The 16,236-nt window shown below is 40.8% G+C and overlaps 2 protein-coding genes across 4 annotated transcripts; both read right to left on the reverse strand.

Annotated features, from left to right (window-relative positions):
• Positions 1–1,000: 1,000 nt before the first annotated feature.
• On the reverse strand, positions 1,001–10,336 carry si:dkey-225f5.4. 3 transcript variants are annotated; one of them, XM_044330272.1, is made up of 10 exons: positions 10,261–10,336; positions 9,719–9,815; positions 8,416–8,539; positions 7,634–7,779; positions 7,446–7,457; positions 7,077–7,219; positions 6,814–6,997; positions 5,511–5,650; positions 2,008–2,170; positions 1,001–1,284 (listed from the first exon to the last, which is right to left on the reverse strand). In XM_044330272.1, the coding sequence occupies exons 1-10, from the start codon at positions 10,302–10,304 to the stop codon at positions 1,219–1,221; spliced, it is 1,119 nt and encodes a 372-aa protein (XP_044186207.1). In that variant the 5' UTR covers positions 10,305–10,336; the 3' UTR covers positions 1,001–1,218. The 3 variants fall into 3 exon arrangements, with proteins under 3 accessions (XP_044186207.1, XP_044186206.1, XP_044186208.1); XM_044330271.1 differs by lacking the exon at positions 7,446–7,457 and having other exon boundaries at positions 7,622–7,779; XM_044330273.1 differs by lacking the exons at positions 7,446–7,457; positions 8,416–8,539; positions 10,261–10,336 and having other exon boundaries at positions 7,622–7,779.
• Positions 10,337–11,195: 859 nt separating this feature from the next.
• Positions 11,196–14,336, reverse strand: LOC122967020 (mannose-binding protein C-like). Its single transcript, XM_044331375.1, has 4 exons — positions 14,216–14,336; positions 13,626–13,721; positions 12,428–12,493; positions 11,196–11,743 (listed from the first exon to the last, which is right to left on the reverse strand). The coding sequence occupies exons 1-4, from the start codon at positions 14,334–14,336 to the stop codon at positions 11,361–11,363; spliced, it is 666 nt and encodes a 221-aa protein (XP_044187310.1). The 3' UTR covers positions 11,196–11,360.
• Positions 14,337–16,236: the final 1,900 nt, after the last annotated feature.

Here is a 16,236-nt window from a genome sequence, read left to right on the forward strand (position 1 = left end):
TTTCCTCTCTGCTCTCTGATTGGTCAGCAGCTGCAAAAACCCCAACATCCCCTCCAGCCAATGAGGAGGCAGCAGGCGGAGCAGAGAGGTGAGCCGTGTCCCAGTTTCAGACTTTACTCTCGTTTATGCATCTTTTCCTGTAAAAAGCAGCAAACAGTAACAGTACAAACTGTTTACTGTGATTACTACTATTACTACATCCTGTTTACTGTTACTGTGAAGTTTTAAATAACAAACAGCTTGATTCTGTGACTTCATAGAAGTTATATAACTTTATTTAATCAGAACAAAACGTTCAACAACAAATATAGTTAATAAAATAATTACAGGAATCATAAAAACATCAGATTTATTATTGAAAAATAAAAAGAGGAGTAAAAGAATCCAATAACTTCCCCATTTTCAGACTTTTATCTGAAATGATTAAATTTAGACAATAAATCAATAATAATAAATATTCATAAAATCAAATCAGTACAATAATAAGATTTCAGACGTAAACTGGATTTAGCAACTTATCTGGTTGTTTTCAGCTGTTTGTAAGTTCAAACTTCTCGTTACATCAGTGTTGCTGATTAACTCATCAGTTAATTAAAACTGAGATGTTACTAAATATTTACATCTACTTTGTTTTTTTGTTTGTTTTCTTAAAGGATCATTCTGCTGATTTTCTGTGTTTGTCTTCATGTTTGGATCCAAACCGACAACGAATCTAATTACAAACGTTGTGTTTGTATCAAAGCTGATAAATGTGATTATCAGCGAGTCACATGTTCCTTCATCATTTTAGATTGAATGAAAAATCCTTGAAAGCTGCTTCGGACCTGCATGAGAGGAGTTTATATGTGCACGTGTACATGTGTGTGTGTTATGTCACAGTGTACAGTAGGAAGCAGAGAGATGCATGCTGGGAGGAGGAGGCAGACAGGAAGGAGACACGCTGCCTCCTAGTGGCCACACAGCAGCACTGCAGGAAGAAACCCAGACGTCAAAGACTGAGACTGTTTTCATTTATGTTTAATTTACAACATTAACAGACTGACACACGTTTAATATCAAAAACAGGAAGATGAAATAAAACATTATTTTAACAGCTGAGGTCACACATGTGTTACTGTATAATATCTGCTGGTTACATGAAGGTCAACATGGGGGAATAAACAGGTGAGACACTGACATCTAGTGGCATAAACAGGAAGTAAAGTGAGATGAAAACGGTCAGATGAGCGAACTGCTGCAGAGGAAAATCAACCAGTCAGTCAGACGGAGGTCAGTTTTAGGAGGCTGAAAGACAAGAAGAGACAAATTACTTCACTTTTATTACCAAGTCTGAGATTTCAAGAATGAAGTTGTAATATTTTGAGACAAAGGTTGTAAAGTTATGAGATTAAAGTCCAACTAATGGAACTAAAGTTGAACTTTAAAAAGATCTTTATTTTAATATCTGGACGTATTAAACTAGTGAATTACAGACAAAACACATTAGTTGATTAGTCAGCTAAACTATTTTGATAATTGAATAATCAGTTAAATCCATATTATTATTATTTTTACACTAATAATGTGAAACATTCGTCTGTTCGAGGCTCTGAAATGTGAGAATTTAATGTAAAACCAAGAAAAGCAACAATGTACATTTAATATTTGGGGGGTTTTAGACTGTTGGTCAAACAAAATAAGACATTTAATGACATCAGCTTGTGTTTTTATGGACTAACGATTCATCTATTAACATAATGGTCAGATTAACATAATGAAAATAATCATTCAGTGCAGCAGTCGGGCTAACAGCTCGGTGAGGCTGATGGGATTTGGTCATAAACAAGTTAAACAGTTAAAAAGACCAGATGGAGGAAAAGTCAACGATTCATCCTGAAGGCGACATGAATATCTAAATAAAACTTAATAATAATCCACCTGATTGTTGCTGAGATACAGACGCAGTCAGACAGACAGCTGCAGGTTTTATTATTTTATAGATATATATATTTATATATGATTTGTTACCATCAGTCCAGACGTGTCCACAGGTTGTCCGTTTCTGCGGACCGACTGCAGACGAGCTCGCCCGCTGTGTGGGTAACCCTCCTCCACCTCCAGGTGACACACCAGCGACGCCGTCTTCAAGTAGACCAGCAGACGCTGAGCAGGACGCCAGTCGATGGGGAAACTGACACACACACACACACACACATTACATTTAATATTTTGTGAATGGACTCTTCAATGGAACCTAATAGATAAATGAATCAGTTTAAATCCAGAAACAGCAGCAGGTTGGAAACTAACTGGGACTCTGCAAAAACGTTGTGGAGATGTTGTGACGTTGTTAAGTAACGTTGTGGAGATGTTGTGACGTTGTTAAGTAACGTTGTGGAGATGTGATGTTGTTCCGTAACGTTGTGGAGATGTTGTGACGTTGTTAAGTAACGTTGTGGAGATGTGATGTTGTTCCGTAACGTTGTGGAGATGTTGTGACGTTGTTAAGTAACGTTGTGGAGATGTGATGTTGTTCCGTAACGTTGTGGAGATGTTGTGACGTTGTTAAGTAATGTTGTGGAGATGTTGTGACGTTGTTAAGTAACGTTGTGGAGATGTGACGTTGTTAAGTAACGTTGTGGAGATGTTGTGACGTTGTTAAGTAACGTTGTGGAGATGTTGTGACGTTAAGTAACGTTGTGGAGATGTTGTGACGTTGTTAAGTAACGTTGTGGAGATGTTGTGACGTTAAGTAACGTTGTGGAGATGTTGTGACGTTGTTAAGTAACGTTGTGGAGATGTTGAGACGTTGTTAAGTAACGTTGTGGAGATGTTGTGACGTTAAGTAACGTTGTGGAGATGTTGTGACGTTGTTAAGTAACGTTGTGGAGATGTTGAGACGTTGTTACGTAACATTGTGGAGATGTTGTGACGTTGTTCCGTAACGTTGTGGAGATGTTGTGACGTTGTTAAGTAACGTTGTGGAGATGTGATGTTGTTCCGTAACGTTGTGGAGATGTTGTGACGTTGTTCCGTAACGTTGTGGAGATGTTGTGACGTTGTTAAGTAACGTTGTGGAGATGTTGTGACGTTGTTAAGTAACGTTGTGGAGATGTTGTGACGTTGTTAAGTAACGTTGTGGAGATGTTGTGACGTTGTTAAGTAACGTTGTGGAGATGTTGTGACGTTGTTAAGTAACGTTGTGGAGATGTTGTGACGTTGTTAAGTAATGTTGTGGAGATGTTGTGACGTTGTTAAGTAATGTTGTTTAGATGTTGTGACGTTGTTAAGTAACGTTGTGGAGATGTTGTGACGTTGTTAAGTAACGTTGTGGAGATGTTGTGATGTTGTTCCGTAACGTTGTGGAGATGTTGTGACGTTGTTAAGTAACGTTGTGGAGATGTGATGTTGTTCCGTAACGTTGTGGAGATGTTGTGATGTTGTTCCGTAACGTTGTGGAGATGTTGTGACGTTGTTAAGTAACGTTGTGGAGATGTTGTGACGTTGTTAAGTAACGTTGTGGAGATGTTGTGACGTTGTTAAGTAACGTTGTGGAGATGTTGTGACGTTGTTAAGTAACGTTGTGGAGATGTTGTGACGTTGTTAAGTAATGTTGTGGAGATGTTGTGACGTTGTTAAGTAATGTTGTTTAGATGTTGTGACGTTGTTAAGTAACGTTGTGGAGATGTGACGTTGTTAAGTAACGTTGTGGAGATGTTGTGACGTTGTTACGTAACGTTGTTGAGATGTGACGTTGTTAAGTAACGTTGTGGAGATGTTGTGACGTTGTTACGTAACGTTGTTGAGATGTTGTGACGTTGTTCCGTAACGTTGTGGAGATGTTGTGACGTTGTTCCGTAACGTTGTGGAGATGTGACGTTGTTAAGTAACGTTGTTGAGATGTTGTGACGTTGTTCCGTAACGTTGTGGAGATGTGACGTTGTTAAGTAACGTTGTGGAGATGTTGTGACGTTGTTACGTAACGTTGTTGAGATGTTGTGACGTTGTTCCGTAACGTTGTGGAGATGTGACGTTGTTAAGTAACGTTGTGGAGATGTTGTGACGTTGTTCCGTAACGTTGTGGAGATGTGACGTTGTTAAGTAACGTTGTGGAGATGTTGTGACGTTGTTACGTAACGTTGTTGAGATGTTGTGACGTTGTTCCGTAACGTTGTGGAGATGTTGTGACGTTGTTAAGTAACGTTGTGGAGATGTTGTGACGTTGTTCCGTAACGTTGTGGGGATGTTGTGACGTTGTTAAGTAATGTTGTGGAGATGTTGTGACGTTGTTAAGTAACGTTGTGGAGATGTTGTGACGTTGTTAAGTAACGTTGTGGAGATGTTGTGACGTTGTTAAGTAACGTTGTGGAGATGTTGTGATGTTGTTCCGTAACGTTGTGGAGATGTTGTGACGTTGTTAAGTAACGTTGTGGAGATGTTGTGATGTTGTTCCGTAACGTTGTGGAGATGTTGTGACGTTGTTAAGTAACGTTGTGGAGATGTGATGTTGTTCCGTAACGTTGTGGAGATGTTGTGATGTTGTTCCGTAACGTTGTGGAGATGTTGTGACGTTGTTAAGTAACGTTGTGGAGATGTTGTGATGTTGTTCCGTAACGTTGTGGAGATGTTGTGATGTTGTTCCGTAACGTTGTGGAGATGTTGTGACGTTGTTAAGTAACGTTGTGGAGATGTTGTGACGTTGTTAAGTAACGTTGTGGAGATGTTGTGACGTTGTTAAGTAACGTTGTGGAGATGTTGTGATGTTGTTCCGTAACGTTGTGGAGATGTTGTGACGTTGTTAAGTAACGTTGTGGAGATGTGATGTTGTTCCGTAACGTTGTGGAGATGTTGTGATGTTGTTCCGTAACGTTGTGGAGATGTTGTGACGTTGTTAAGTAACGTTGTGGAGATGTTGTGACGTTGTTAAGTAACGTTGTGGAGATGTTGTGACGTTGTTAAGTAACATTGTGGAGATGTTGTGACGTTGTTAAGTAACATTGTGGAGATGTTGTGACGTTGTTAAGTAACATTGTGGAGATGTTGAGACGTTGTTACGTAACATTGTGGAGATGTTGTGACGTTGTTAAGTAACGTTGTGGAGATGTTGTGACGTTGTTAAGTAATGTTGTGGAGATGTTGTGACGTTGTTAAGTAATGTTGTGGAGATGTTGTGACGTTGTTAAGTAATGTTGTGGAGATGTTGTGACGTTGTTAAGTAATGTTGTTTAGATGTTGTGACGTTGTTAAGTAACGTTGTGGAGATGTGACGTTGTTAAGTAACATTGTGGAGATGTTGTGACGTTGTTACGTAACGTTGTGGAGATGTTGTGATGTCGTTATGTAACGTTGTGTTCAGCGGGAGTATTTTTAACCAGTAAATGTTCTTCCATTATAAGTTGAACTGCTCCCTTCACTTGAAAACATTTCCCCTGACACATATTTCAGAGCTGCAGGTTCAGATAACATGAAGTCAGCTCCTCATGACCGGCCGACAGCTGATTATTGATTGTTGATCAGAGGTCTGTGTTCACCTGGATCTCAGCGCCTGGATCTCACACAGCAGGTCCGCCTGACCCACGTATCCCTGCATCACGTCCAGCAGGGCGGCGCTCAGCTCAGAGCGACGGCCCGATACGCAGTCGTCCACCACACCTGCCGTCCCCTCGAACACCTGCAGACACACAGAGAGCGCCTGAGACCAACAGCTGATCAGTCGACCAGCAGTTAGAAATGTGCAGTCTGCAGCCGCCGCAGCGTCACATCAGATAACGGGTGACTCAGATCAAATGTTTTCACAGAAAGAAACAAACCAAACCTGATGTTTTATATCAGATCTGCTGTGTCTGGCTGTGTGACAACGCTCAGATCACACGTCGCCTGTCGTCATCAATCACAACCCGCTAACAGCAAACATGGAGGAGAGCAACTACAGCGACGGGGGGGTCAACAGAGAGACCAGGAAGTTCCACATTTGTCGGACATTTATGGAGGAGCACAGAGTAGTCTGGTCTGGTAGTCCAGAAGCCTGTTGGTCCTGGACTGGTCTTCAGTGGCAAGAAGTCGCAGAAGCAGCAGGAGAGGACTGTTCAAGACCACTAACCGACATTTTACTGCCGTTAAACTGGACACTTTTACTGCATTTTAGTGTTTTAACCCAAACCGTTTTGAAATAATTTGTTCACATGATCTCGCTCGATCAATACCAACAATAAACAGACTATTGACGTGGAGGAATCTGGACCAGAAGCCAGGTCCTTATTTAGAAGCTTAACTAATAACTGTATGATCCCCGTTTATCATCTGATATTGTTGTTGTTGTTATTTTTGTGACCTCAGCGATGATCCATCAACACAAAAACATCAGCTCTAACTAAAACATCTGAACGGAGTCATAAACATGTGATTTGTGCTCAGCCAATCATATCAGAGCTTTTCAGGGCTGAACTGAAGTTACAAAAGCAGTAGTGTTTCCTGGAATGAAGACTACATTTCCCATGAGCACCAGCGCCTCGTGTCCTAAAGATCGTGGCCAGTGTGTACGTTTGTTTTTGAAGTGATGATGTCATGTATCTATAAGGTTAATAACTGCGATCCAGCGATGCAGCAGCTTCCTGCAGGGTTGTGCGCAGGTGTGGATGTTTTAATTTGAGCTTTAGAAACGTAGCCGCAATTCAACAATCAAGATGAGACATGATGAAACATGGCAGCAGCGGTCATCCGCAGGTGGAGACGATTAACAATGAACTGCAACCACCTAGCAACCACTAGTATTGCCATAGCAACTAACTGGAACTTTAACAGGAAGTCGACCTGGTTGGTTCACGTGGACGTTACCTGCAGTCTGAAGCGGTCGTCGTGGCTCCAGGTGACGGACAGCTTCAGCGGTACAAGCTCATTAGACGACACGTTATGATCAGAGGAGGGGCGGGTCCTCAGCTCCACACACAGCTCTGATTGGTTGAAGGACAGCAGGTTGATCTGCATGACGTCCTGCGCAGCGGAGATGAACACCTGCAGCCTGACACACGGGACAGGAAGGCGCGTTAGCGACCAATCAGATCGCCTGGACGACAGACATGTGACCTGATGACACTCACTTGTCTCTGAGACGCTGCCAGCTGACCAGGTGACCGAGCGCCGCCTCAGACTCCGCCCTCAGCTGGGTCAGCTGACGGTCACACACCTGCAGTGCATTCTGGGCCTTCTGGAGAGACTCATCCAGCTGTTCACTCTGCTGTCTCTGAAGGACAGAGGAGGCGAGGAGAGGAGGTGAGGAGAGGAGACGAGGAGGCGAGGAGAGGAGACAAGGAGAGGAGACGATGAGAGGAGATGAGGAGGCGAGGAGAGGAGACGAGGAGACAAGGAGGTAAGGAGATGAGGAGAGGAGGCGTGGACACAAGGAGAGGACACCAGAAGACAATTTACAAAAGTGTTCCTAACTTTATTCCGTGTGTGTGTGTGTGTACCTTGTTGTGTATCTGTTGGATCAGATGTGTGAGTGTGTGTGTGTGTGTGTGTGTGTGTGTGGGTGTGTGTGTGTACCTTGTTGTGTATCTGTTGGATCAGATGTGTGAGTGTGTGTGTGTGTGTGTGTGTGTGTGTGTGTGTGAGTGTGTGTGTGTGTGTGAGTGTGTGTGTGTACCTTGTTGTGTATCTGTTGGATCAGCTGTGTGAGTGTGTGTCGTCTGTTGTGTATTTGTTGGATTCGGTCCTGCAGAGATCTGAGCAGAGCCTCCGTCTCCTCCACCTCCACCCTGCACTCCATCTTCAGAGCCTTCCACCTGCCACGAGCCCCGCCCTCTGCACACACACACACACACACACACACACACACACACACACACACACACACACACACACACACAGGTATAAACATGCAGAAATCTTGCAGCATTCATCAGTTTTCTTCTCTGAGGTTCAAACTCTCGTACGAGTCGTGAACAGATTTAATAAACAGAAACTCGTTTGACTCAGAATCATAACGTCTTCAATCTGAATTAAATTAGAGTTTAAATGTTTAAATGTGATAAAAATAAAATCTAAACTAAAACAGAGTTAATCCTGTCCAGCATCATGCTGACAGTGTAACATCAGCTACTGTAGCTGTAATATCTCTGACGGTCAGATTAGTCACGCAGCGTTTCGCTCCCTCTGTGTTTCTGTCACTGTGCTGCTCTGATGGATTCATGTCTTCTGATAGTTTCAGCTCCTCTAATAGAACTACTAATCAATGATCAATATGTCCGCTGGTTTCTGATTCTTCTTTTCACTCTTTGGGAACATTTCTGTGAATGAAAGTCGTCCACAAACGGAGCAGAGCAGGTCTCAGGAACGTTCATCAGGCTGAAACCAGAGATTTATAAAGAGTTTGTGACATTAAGAGAGTTTGTTGGAACAAAGGTCAGAGAGCTGTAAGAGATGAGGCCAGATGTTTACCGGGCTGGGGGGGGCAGGGCAGCGTCAGCAGTTGCTGGGCAGACTCCAGATCCTCCAGTAGAGACATCATGGAGTCCAGAACAAACAGCTGACGCAACAGAACCTTCTGCAAACGCCGGCTGTCCTACACACACACACACACACACACACACACAGACACACAGACACACACACACACACACACACACACACACACACAGTTTCAGGAAGACTCTGGATCTTCAGTTCCAGAAAGGGAGATAACTTAAACTCTGGGTCGGTTACCATGGTAACTGACTCTGTGTGTGGCAGGTTTTCTGAGTTTCTCTCCGTCTCCTCTCAGCTCGTATCGATCGTTCATTAGCGGAGCTTTACTGTCAGAATCTAAATCCTGGTTGGATGTTAGTTTGTTACTCAGGACTTTCTAAAGTTTTTATGCATCAGTCGTTTCTTTGAGCAGCAGTTCAAATATTCCACAGCGTGAATTGATCCTCAGCTCAGAATCAAACCTCCTCACGTCCTTCTGTTATAACTCTGAGTCAGTTTGTTAGAGCAGCTGCTGACCTCTAATCTTTATTACACATAATGTTTAATCTCAGTTTAAATTTAAACAATCAGTATGAAGCTTCAGACACGTCGGATCAATGAATAATGATCTCTGATTGGTCCACTGATGGAACATCATTCCTGTGATACTGGAGATTATATGTTAATGTTTCTGAGTGAGCCGAGATACAAACAGACGTCTAAACATTTCATATCTGCTGTATTTAAACCTCGATGCAAATCAAACACATTATTATTGATCAGACTGTGAGCTACAGTCACGTCTCTGTGTCTTTGATCTAGTTTTAAATCTTTAACTATATTTTTCATCCTCAGTTGCTGCTTCCTGTGTTTTCAACAAATATATTTAAAATGTAATGTAGCTGCAGCCTGACACACAGTTTATCATCATTAAGCAAATGTAAGTCTGATAAATGATGAATAATTGGACGACGCTGAATAAAACTTTATTGTTTTAACTTATTGCATCGACCACATACACATGCATTAATATCTCTACATCCACTGGATTAAAATGGAGGCTCTGCCTGTTATTTACCTGTTGCCATGGTGACTCATAGTATCACACACACACACACTTAACTCAGAGTGAACATACTCAGAGTTTGTTAAACCTGCTCTCGGGAACAGAGCCCAGGAGGAAAACCTCTCTCACTGGTCATCTGTGCAACTGACTGTTGTTTTAAGACACACTGGAAAAACTGTGAACTTTTCCTTTAACTGACTGTTCACATTAAAACACTGGATATAAACAGACCGTGAGGTAGAGGAACACCTTGGCCGCTTCAGCACAGTCTGGCTGCTCAGAGTCTCCACATGGATCCAGCAGAGCGGGATCACAGCGCTGCAGAACACTGACACACACACACACACACACACACACACACACACACACACACACACACACACACAAACAACAACAACACAGTTTACAGCTCGTCAGTATTAAATACTAACACACGGAACAAATAACTGGATGAGATGCTACTTGCAGCGTGTAAAAAACATAATATTGTAGAAAATATGTAGAGAAAAGAAGTTAAAAAGGGTTCGGGTGTTTATAATTCTTGTATTTCTGACCGTCAGCAGATAAGAATGTAACAACAACAGTTAGCATTAGCCACCCTGCTAACAGACCGCACCAACGTTCACTTTCGCGTCTTTAGCCGTTTGAGTTTGAATTAAATATCGTCTGTGATTAATAATGCGAACCTCAACTACATTAATCACGTTAAAGTGTTTTTTTCTGAAGCCAGCTGCCGTTAACAGAAACGTTATAAGTGTTTTAAACAGACTTACGCTCGGACTTCAGCCATTTCTATTTTCAAATATCCGCGGTACATCGAGCGATCTGATTGGCCGGTTTGTGATGACGTTTTTGCTCGTTGAGCCAATGGTGGATTTAAAAAAAAACAACTTTATTGACAAAATTTTAGAACAACATGAAACAAAGGAGCAGCGAAAACTGCACACGGAACATTAAATTAGACATTTAAATACAAAAATAAATAATAAAATTGTCTTAAAAATTTTTTAAAAATCATATTTTTTGGACATATTGTACGTATACTATACTATACTATACTATACTATACTATACTATACGTGCACTGTTTTGTATATATACTGAATATATCAGTGTCTAACTGAGGAACAGACATTTTTAATAATTCATGAATAAAGATATTGTACCAACATCGCTGTTATCTCGAAAATCTTTAACCTCTCTATTATTTTGTATTTCTACATCTAAATGCAAACTGTAGACAAACACTTCTTAAGGATCTTTTACTGCACTTTTTGAAAGTATTGTGTGGACATAGCACATTGTGCTGTAAGCTGTTATCACATATCACACATGTAACTGTAGAGAAATTATTTCTTATATTTTCTTCAGATCATAGACTCATAAGTTAAATTAGCCACATCTACAGCTGAGGTTGGTCTACCAGGTCTCTGCTGCAGGTTCATATACTGATCTTTGCAGCAAGTGTGAATTGATCCTGTCATACTTCCCTTGGTTTGGCTGATCCAGTCGGATATTTTGCTCCTCACCATCCCGAACCATCCTGACCACCCAATTTTCCTCTAAAATTTTATCCCAACAACAAAACAAGAAAAGCAAAACAATGTGAATAACAAAAAAGGCTTGTTTATTTTAAAAAGAAGTGTTTATACTGAACACAACTTTGCAGTAACACTAGTTACAGATGTGTCATGTTCAAATTCTGCTGGACACTTTATCTGTGGTTAATATGCGAAGCGTGGACACTTTGCATCTGCATCTTCCCCTACACAGCGTCAACACAGTGAAGCAATACTTTATCATACGCCAGATAAGATCGAGCACATGAAAAACTTTCCATTAAAGCAAGACTTGCAAGGGATACGATATATGGTTATATCTGACAAATGATGTAAGCATTCAGAGAGCAATCTTGTGACACTCGCCAGACGCCGTTTTCTGACAGCATGGTGCAGCCCGTATCCCCGACAGATCCGTTTGGCTGCCCTTCACCCCATTTGGTGAAGGTCAGACGACGGTTTTTCATATCTGTCTCAAAATGACCCTCTGCTTTTTTATTGTTGACATAGATCCAGACCATTTTGTCCACTTCACCAAACAGCTGAGTCAGTGCGCTGTTCTCCTCCTTGTCCCTGGGCAAAGCCAGCTCTAAGTCTTGTTGGGAGCAGAACTTGATGGCCTGGGAGAAAGAGCCTCTCTCCTTGTTTGACACAAAGTATTTCTGACCAACTCTCCGGACAAAGTTGTGGTTCACAGCTGAAAAAAAGAAAACAACATGCCTGATATCAGAAATATATGGAACCCAAACATAATATTTTTTTATCTTGTGCACATAACATATGGATATTGCTGGCACAAGTGATCCATTTTGTTTGCTCCAGTAATTATCTTGTGGACACGACATGCAATCTTGTGAGCACAAGATAATAACTTAGAAACCAATACTCTGAAGTTGTGATGAACAAGATAAAACATATCATCTCTCAGGACTTTGGTGGCTCCATAGAAATAAATGAGAGAAGAAATATTGTGTTTTCAACAATCCTAAACTGAATTGTCATTTTGGCCCTCTGGCTCATGAACTCTATTCAGAAAGTCTTTGTTAAAACACACTTAGTTTGACATGTTTGTTCCTCTGACTGAAGATCAATATCATTTCTTTAGCTTCTCAACCGGTTGAAAGAAGGTCATTTGTCCACTTAACCACAAGTTTTTGTTGCTCAAGATAAAAAATGTTTTGTAATATTTGCAATTATTTACATGTTTCTGAATTGCCCCATTGAAAAATAATGCAGTATATACAAACACAGATACATTAATATTAGTGAAGCCAACTATTGCAACATTTCACTTTCTCAGACAACAAGACGGGATAATCATACATCAGAAATACTTCACTTCCTGTAACACTCACTTGTAGTTCTTGAATATGATACTTACCCAGCTCCAACTTAGAAAAGCTTTTCTTTAAGGCTTCAAGGTCCTGGTCAACAAAGTCAAGTAGATCTGGATCAAACAAATTAAATACAGTTACTGCCAATAAGTTGGACCTCACATCTGTCACCAGACTGTTACAGATGACAATGACAGACAGTCATTCATTTTTACTGACCATGACAGCAGACCAAAGCTAGTAAACCAATCACACATGGACACAATAGCAGGTACACCTTACAATATAATACAATCCAATACAAAGGCCTTCAATATCTTCTGCCTGTATTAAGTGTACACACTTTTTGTGCAAGATTTGTGTTGAAATTTGAGGTCTGAAATGACTCAACGATCAACAGAAAATTAATTAAAACCCATTTTACATTGATGAATCGTTTTGTCATTTATCAAACAAAATCATAACTGGTTAATTCCTTGACGTCAGTGTCTCTGACTGAATAAAGACAATTGAATATTACATTAAGCTGCATTAAGCTGGGGGACTTGTAAGAGACAATTATTAAAAAGAAGAAGATATCCTGACTTTTAGTGCCAATATAGGTCAACCTCCAAAAATACTGAAACTCTCACTTCTCACAGTACAACTCAGTGTGTCTTTAATTAGACCCTCTGTGCCTGATCAATGCCCACATCTTTCAAATTCCAAGTCCTCAGTTTGTAACAGGCTCTCTGATAAACATCTGAAATTAGAAACCAAGATAACCCTGATGACATTCCCTGTTATTTTCTCAGACTTTTCAATGCCCCTTTTAAACACATGTAACTGTTTTCACAGACTGTGTAGTACTTATCGTGATGAGGACACTGATCTTCATGTGTAAAATTGGGGGTGTATCCCTATAAATGCATTGTATTTTAATATTTACATACTATGGCCTCAAAATATAACCAAGTTGAAGTAATATCACACAGAAACAACCTAAACAAAAATCAAACAGTCAAGCTTCAGGAAGGTATTGTTGCTGAACTGAATTCGTACATGTGTTTACCTTTCTGTGTGTGTTTGTGTGTTTACACATTATCTGACTAGACTCGTGTGTTCATGCGTTCTGAAATTTGCTTAAGATGTACTATTACTGCATCCTGCAGTTTAGGGAAATGACAAACTGTAATTGTTCAGCTGATGAAAATAATTCAGTACAATTTATATATATATTGTTTAAAGTTTAAAAAGTTATATAACCTCGTCCACACATTACAGCAAATCCAGCATGTCCATCACGTCCAGGAGGTCCAGGGACTCCATTGTGTCCAGGAGGTCCAACATGTTCCAACCATCCTTGTTCCACAAAAGAGCAGGGAAAGAGACATAAAAAAAGAGTCATAATACATAGCAAAGATTATGCTTGTTGTTTATTTGAAAAAAAAATTTATGGATGAAAAATTGACGTAATTGCAATGCTCAGATGATTGGGGGGGAAATGACAGTATTTAGCCTGAGCATGGTGCCAGAGGAAAAGCCATGCTGTAACCTGAAGTCATAAGGGTTTATACTCTGATTAGCATGAATGTATTCAGAGATTTGAATATCAGTCTTCTGTGACAGCTGACACACACACAGAGTGAAGAATAAGGAAGGTGACATGAAAGGATCTGGGGAGGTTTGAGAGAGGTTTCAGGATTGTAGCTAAAAGCAAACTCATCTGTCTGTCCAACTGGTAGGGTTGCCAGATTGTAGAAAACAAATCATTGAAGTGTAGACCTAATGTTGTAAGGAGCATGATAGCAGCGAAGTTGCACCCACACCAGGTTTCCCAGGAGATTTTGTCTCACCTGTTGGACCAGGAGGACCAGGAGGACCAGGAGGACCAGGAGGACCAGGAGGACCTGGAAGCTGACTGTAGCCAGCAGGAGCCATCAGGCAGAGGACGCAGAGCAGGAGACACAGCCTCATCTTGTGAATGCAGAACTTCCACGACTTATTCTGGTTGCAGAAAGCAAGCAAGATTTTCTGATGCAGTGATTAGAAAAACATTACTTAAACATTACTGGTAACCTGTTTGTCTTTGTAATCAGTAATACATCCCACTGGAATCAAAATGTTCTTAAACATATTCTCTGAGTACATATTTGAAATATAGTTAAGGATTTTCCTATTTTCAGGCCCCACAAGGAATAGTATTTCATCATAATTTACATCCATTAATTTAAAGTCTATAAAATTAAATCGAAGGTGTTCTGCTCAGTCTGTAGCAAAGTAAGAATTACCACTTCATTACAAATGATATGACTCTAATAGTTCCAGCTGGTTGTGATACTTCAGGAAAAACTGATGAAATTTTCAGGGCAATTAAAGCATCTCAATAACACTAAATCTAGTACCAAAACGTAATAAACAGAAAGGAACTCACCGTATAAACCAGGAGTAATCTGCAGGATATTCCACTTTTTTACTGCCTCCAAAGAAAAATGACCAAGAATGTGTTTCGAGCTTATGCGTGAGAAACTTAGTCCAGAGTGAACAACGGATGTTGTGGTTTATGTTGACGATATCATGTGGTATATGATACAGAAGATAGAAGAAAAGCTGAGTCTTAGAGCCTCCTTCAAGTTTAACCAGCAGTTCTGTGAGACTGCAGAGCTTATTGTGGAAGGATTTCCTTTCAAATGAACTCACAAACAATATTTCTCTATAATTAAATAAATAATAAATTACAAGTACATTAACACACTCCACAGTACATCAGGGGCGCCGGATTCATTACAGAAGTGCGGGGGCCAAAAAGTTTCTGTGTGTGTGTTTCGCGGACACAGACGCACTCCACATGTGCGCACTAATAAACATGGTTGCAACTTGATAACTTTCCAGATGCGCTATTGATTTAATAATGAACATATTTGTAGAAACTTCACGTAAGATTGAAGGTGCTTCACATGACAGTAGCTGAAATACATAAATGTAAGAATTTTCTCTTGGGTTTTTATTTTCCATTTTTCAACAAGCACACTTATCGTTGTATGTAGCCTATCATTAGCAATTCAAACCACACTGTCACCACATTTAACATGAGGGAGGACTGTACAATTGTTATGGAATTCTCCATCATTAGGGGTTACAAGTTGGGTTACATTGGGTCAAGCTTGGCCTTGAGGTCACAATGTAATTCTTAAGCAGTCTCCTTGAGACTCCAGCTGTCTGTGATGTTTTGGGGAAGGCAGAAACCTCTCTGATAGAGGGTATATCAGCATTGCCATGGTTGCCAAGGTCAGAGGAGGCTTTCCTTGACAACACAGATAAGTGGATGACACAGTCAGATATTCACACCAAAACTGCTGACATTCCATGCAACGTGACAAACCAATGAGACTAATTTTTCATATTGTAGGCTGATAAAGACTAGGACTCGGACCATCAGAGGACAGAACGGAAAGAGACAGCACCGGAGTAGAACACTCTGGTGTTTACTGTTTTCGGTTCTCCGCTTGGCCAAGTGCTTCGATAAACATTCTCAACTTTAAGACATCAAGGGCTTGTGTGCACTTTTCTCCACTGAGGTGCTGACCATCGCTCAGAAGTATCCACAACAACAGTTAAAGATACCCTGTGTAGTTTTCTTGTAAAGATCTTTGTTGAGCCACTGCTGCACTACTTTGTGCATTACTGCTGCCACCAACTGTCACCAAGTCAGTAGAATAACGTGAAACCAGGGAAGGACTGTATTGTGTAAGTGGCAACTACCACGGCTTGAGGCTGAAGTCAATGCGGAAGCACCTTACAGGTTTGGAGACTCATAGCAGCTTTGATGTCTGCTGTGTGGGCGTTGATTGACAGCTGTGATTGACAGTTGGCTCAC

Source organism: Thunnus albacares, chromosome 17, assembly GCF_914725855.1.
Source record: "Thunnus albacares chromosome 17, fThuAlb1.1, whole genome shotgun sequence".
In the NCBI taxonomy this organism is placed as follows: domain Eukaryota; kingdom Metazoa; phylum Chordata; class Actinopteri; order Scombriformes; family Scombridae; genus Thunnus; species Thunnus albacares.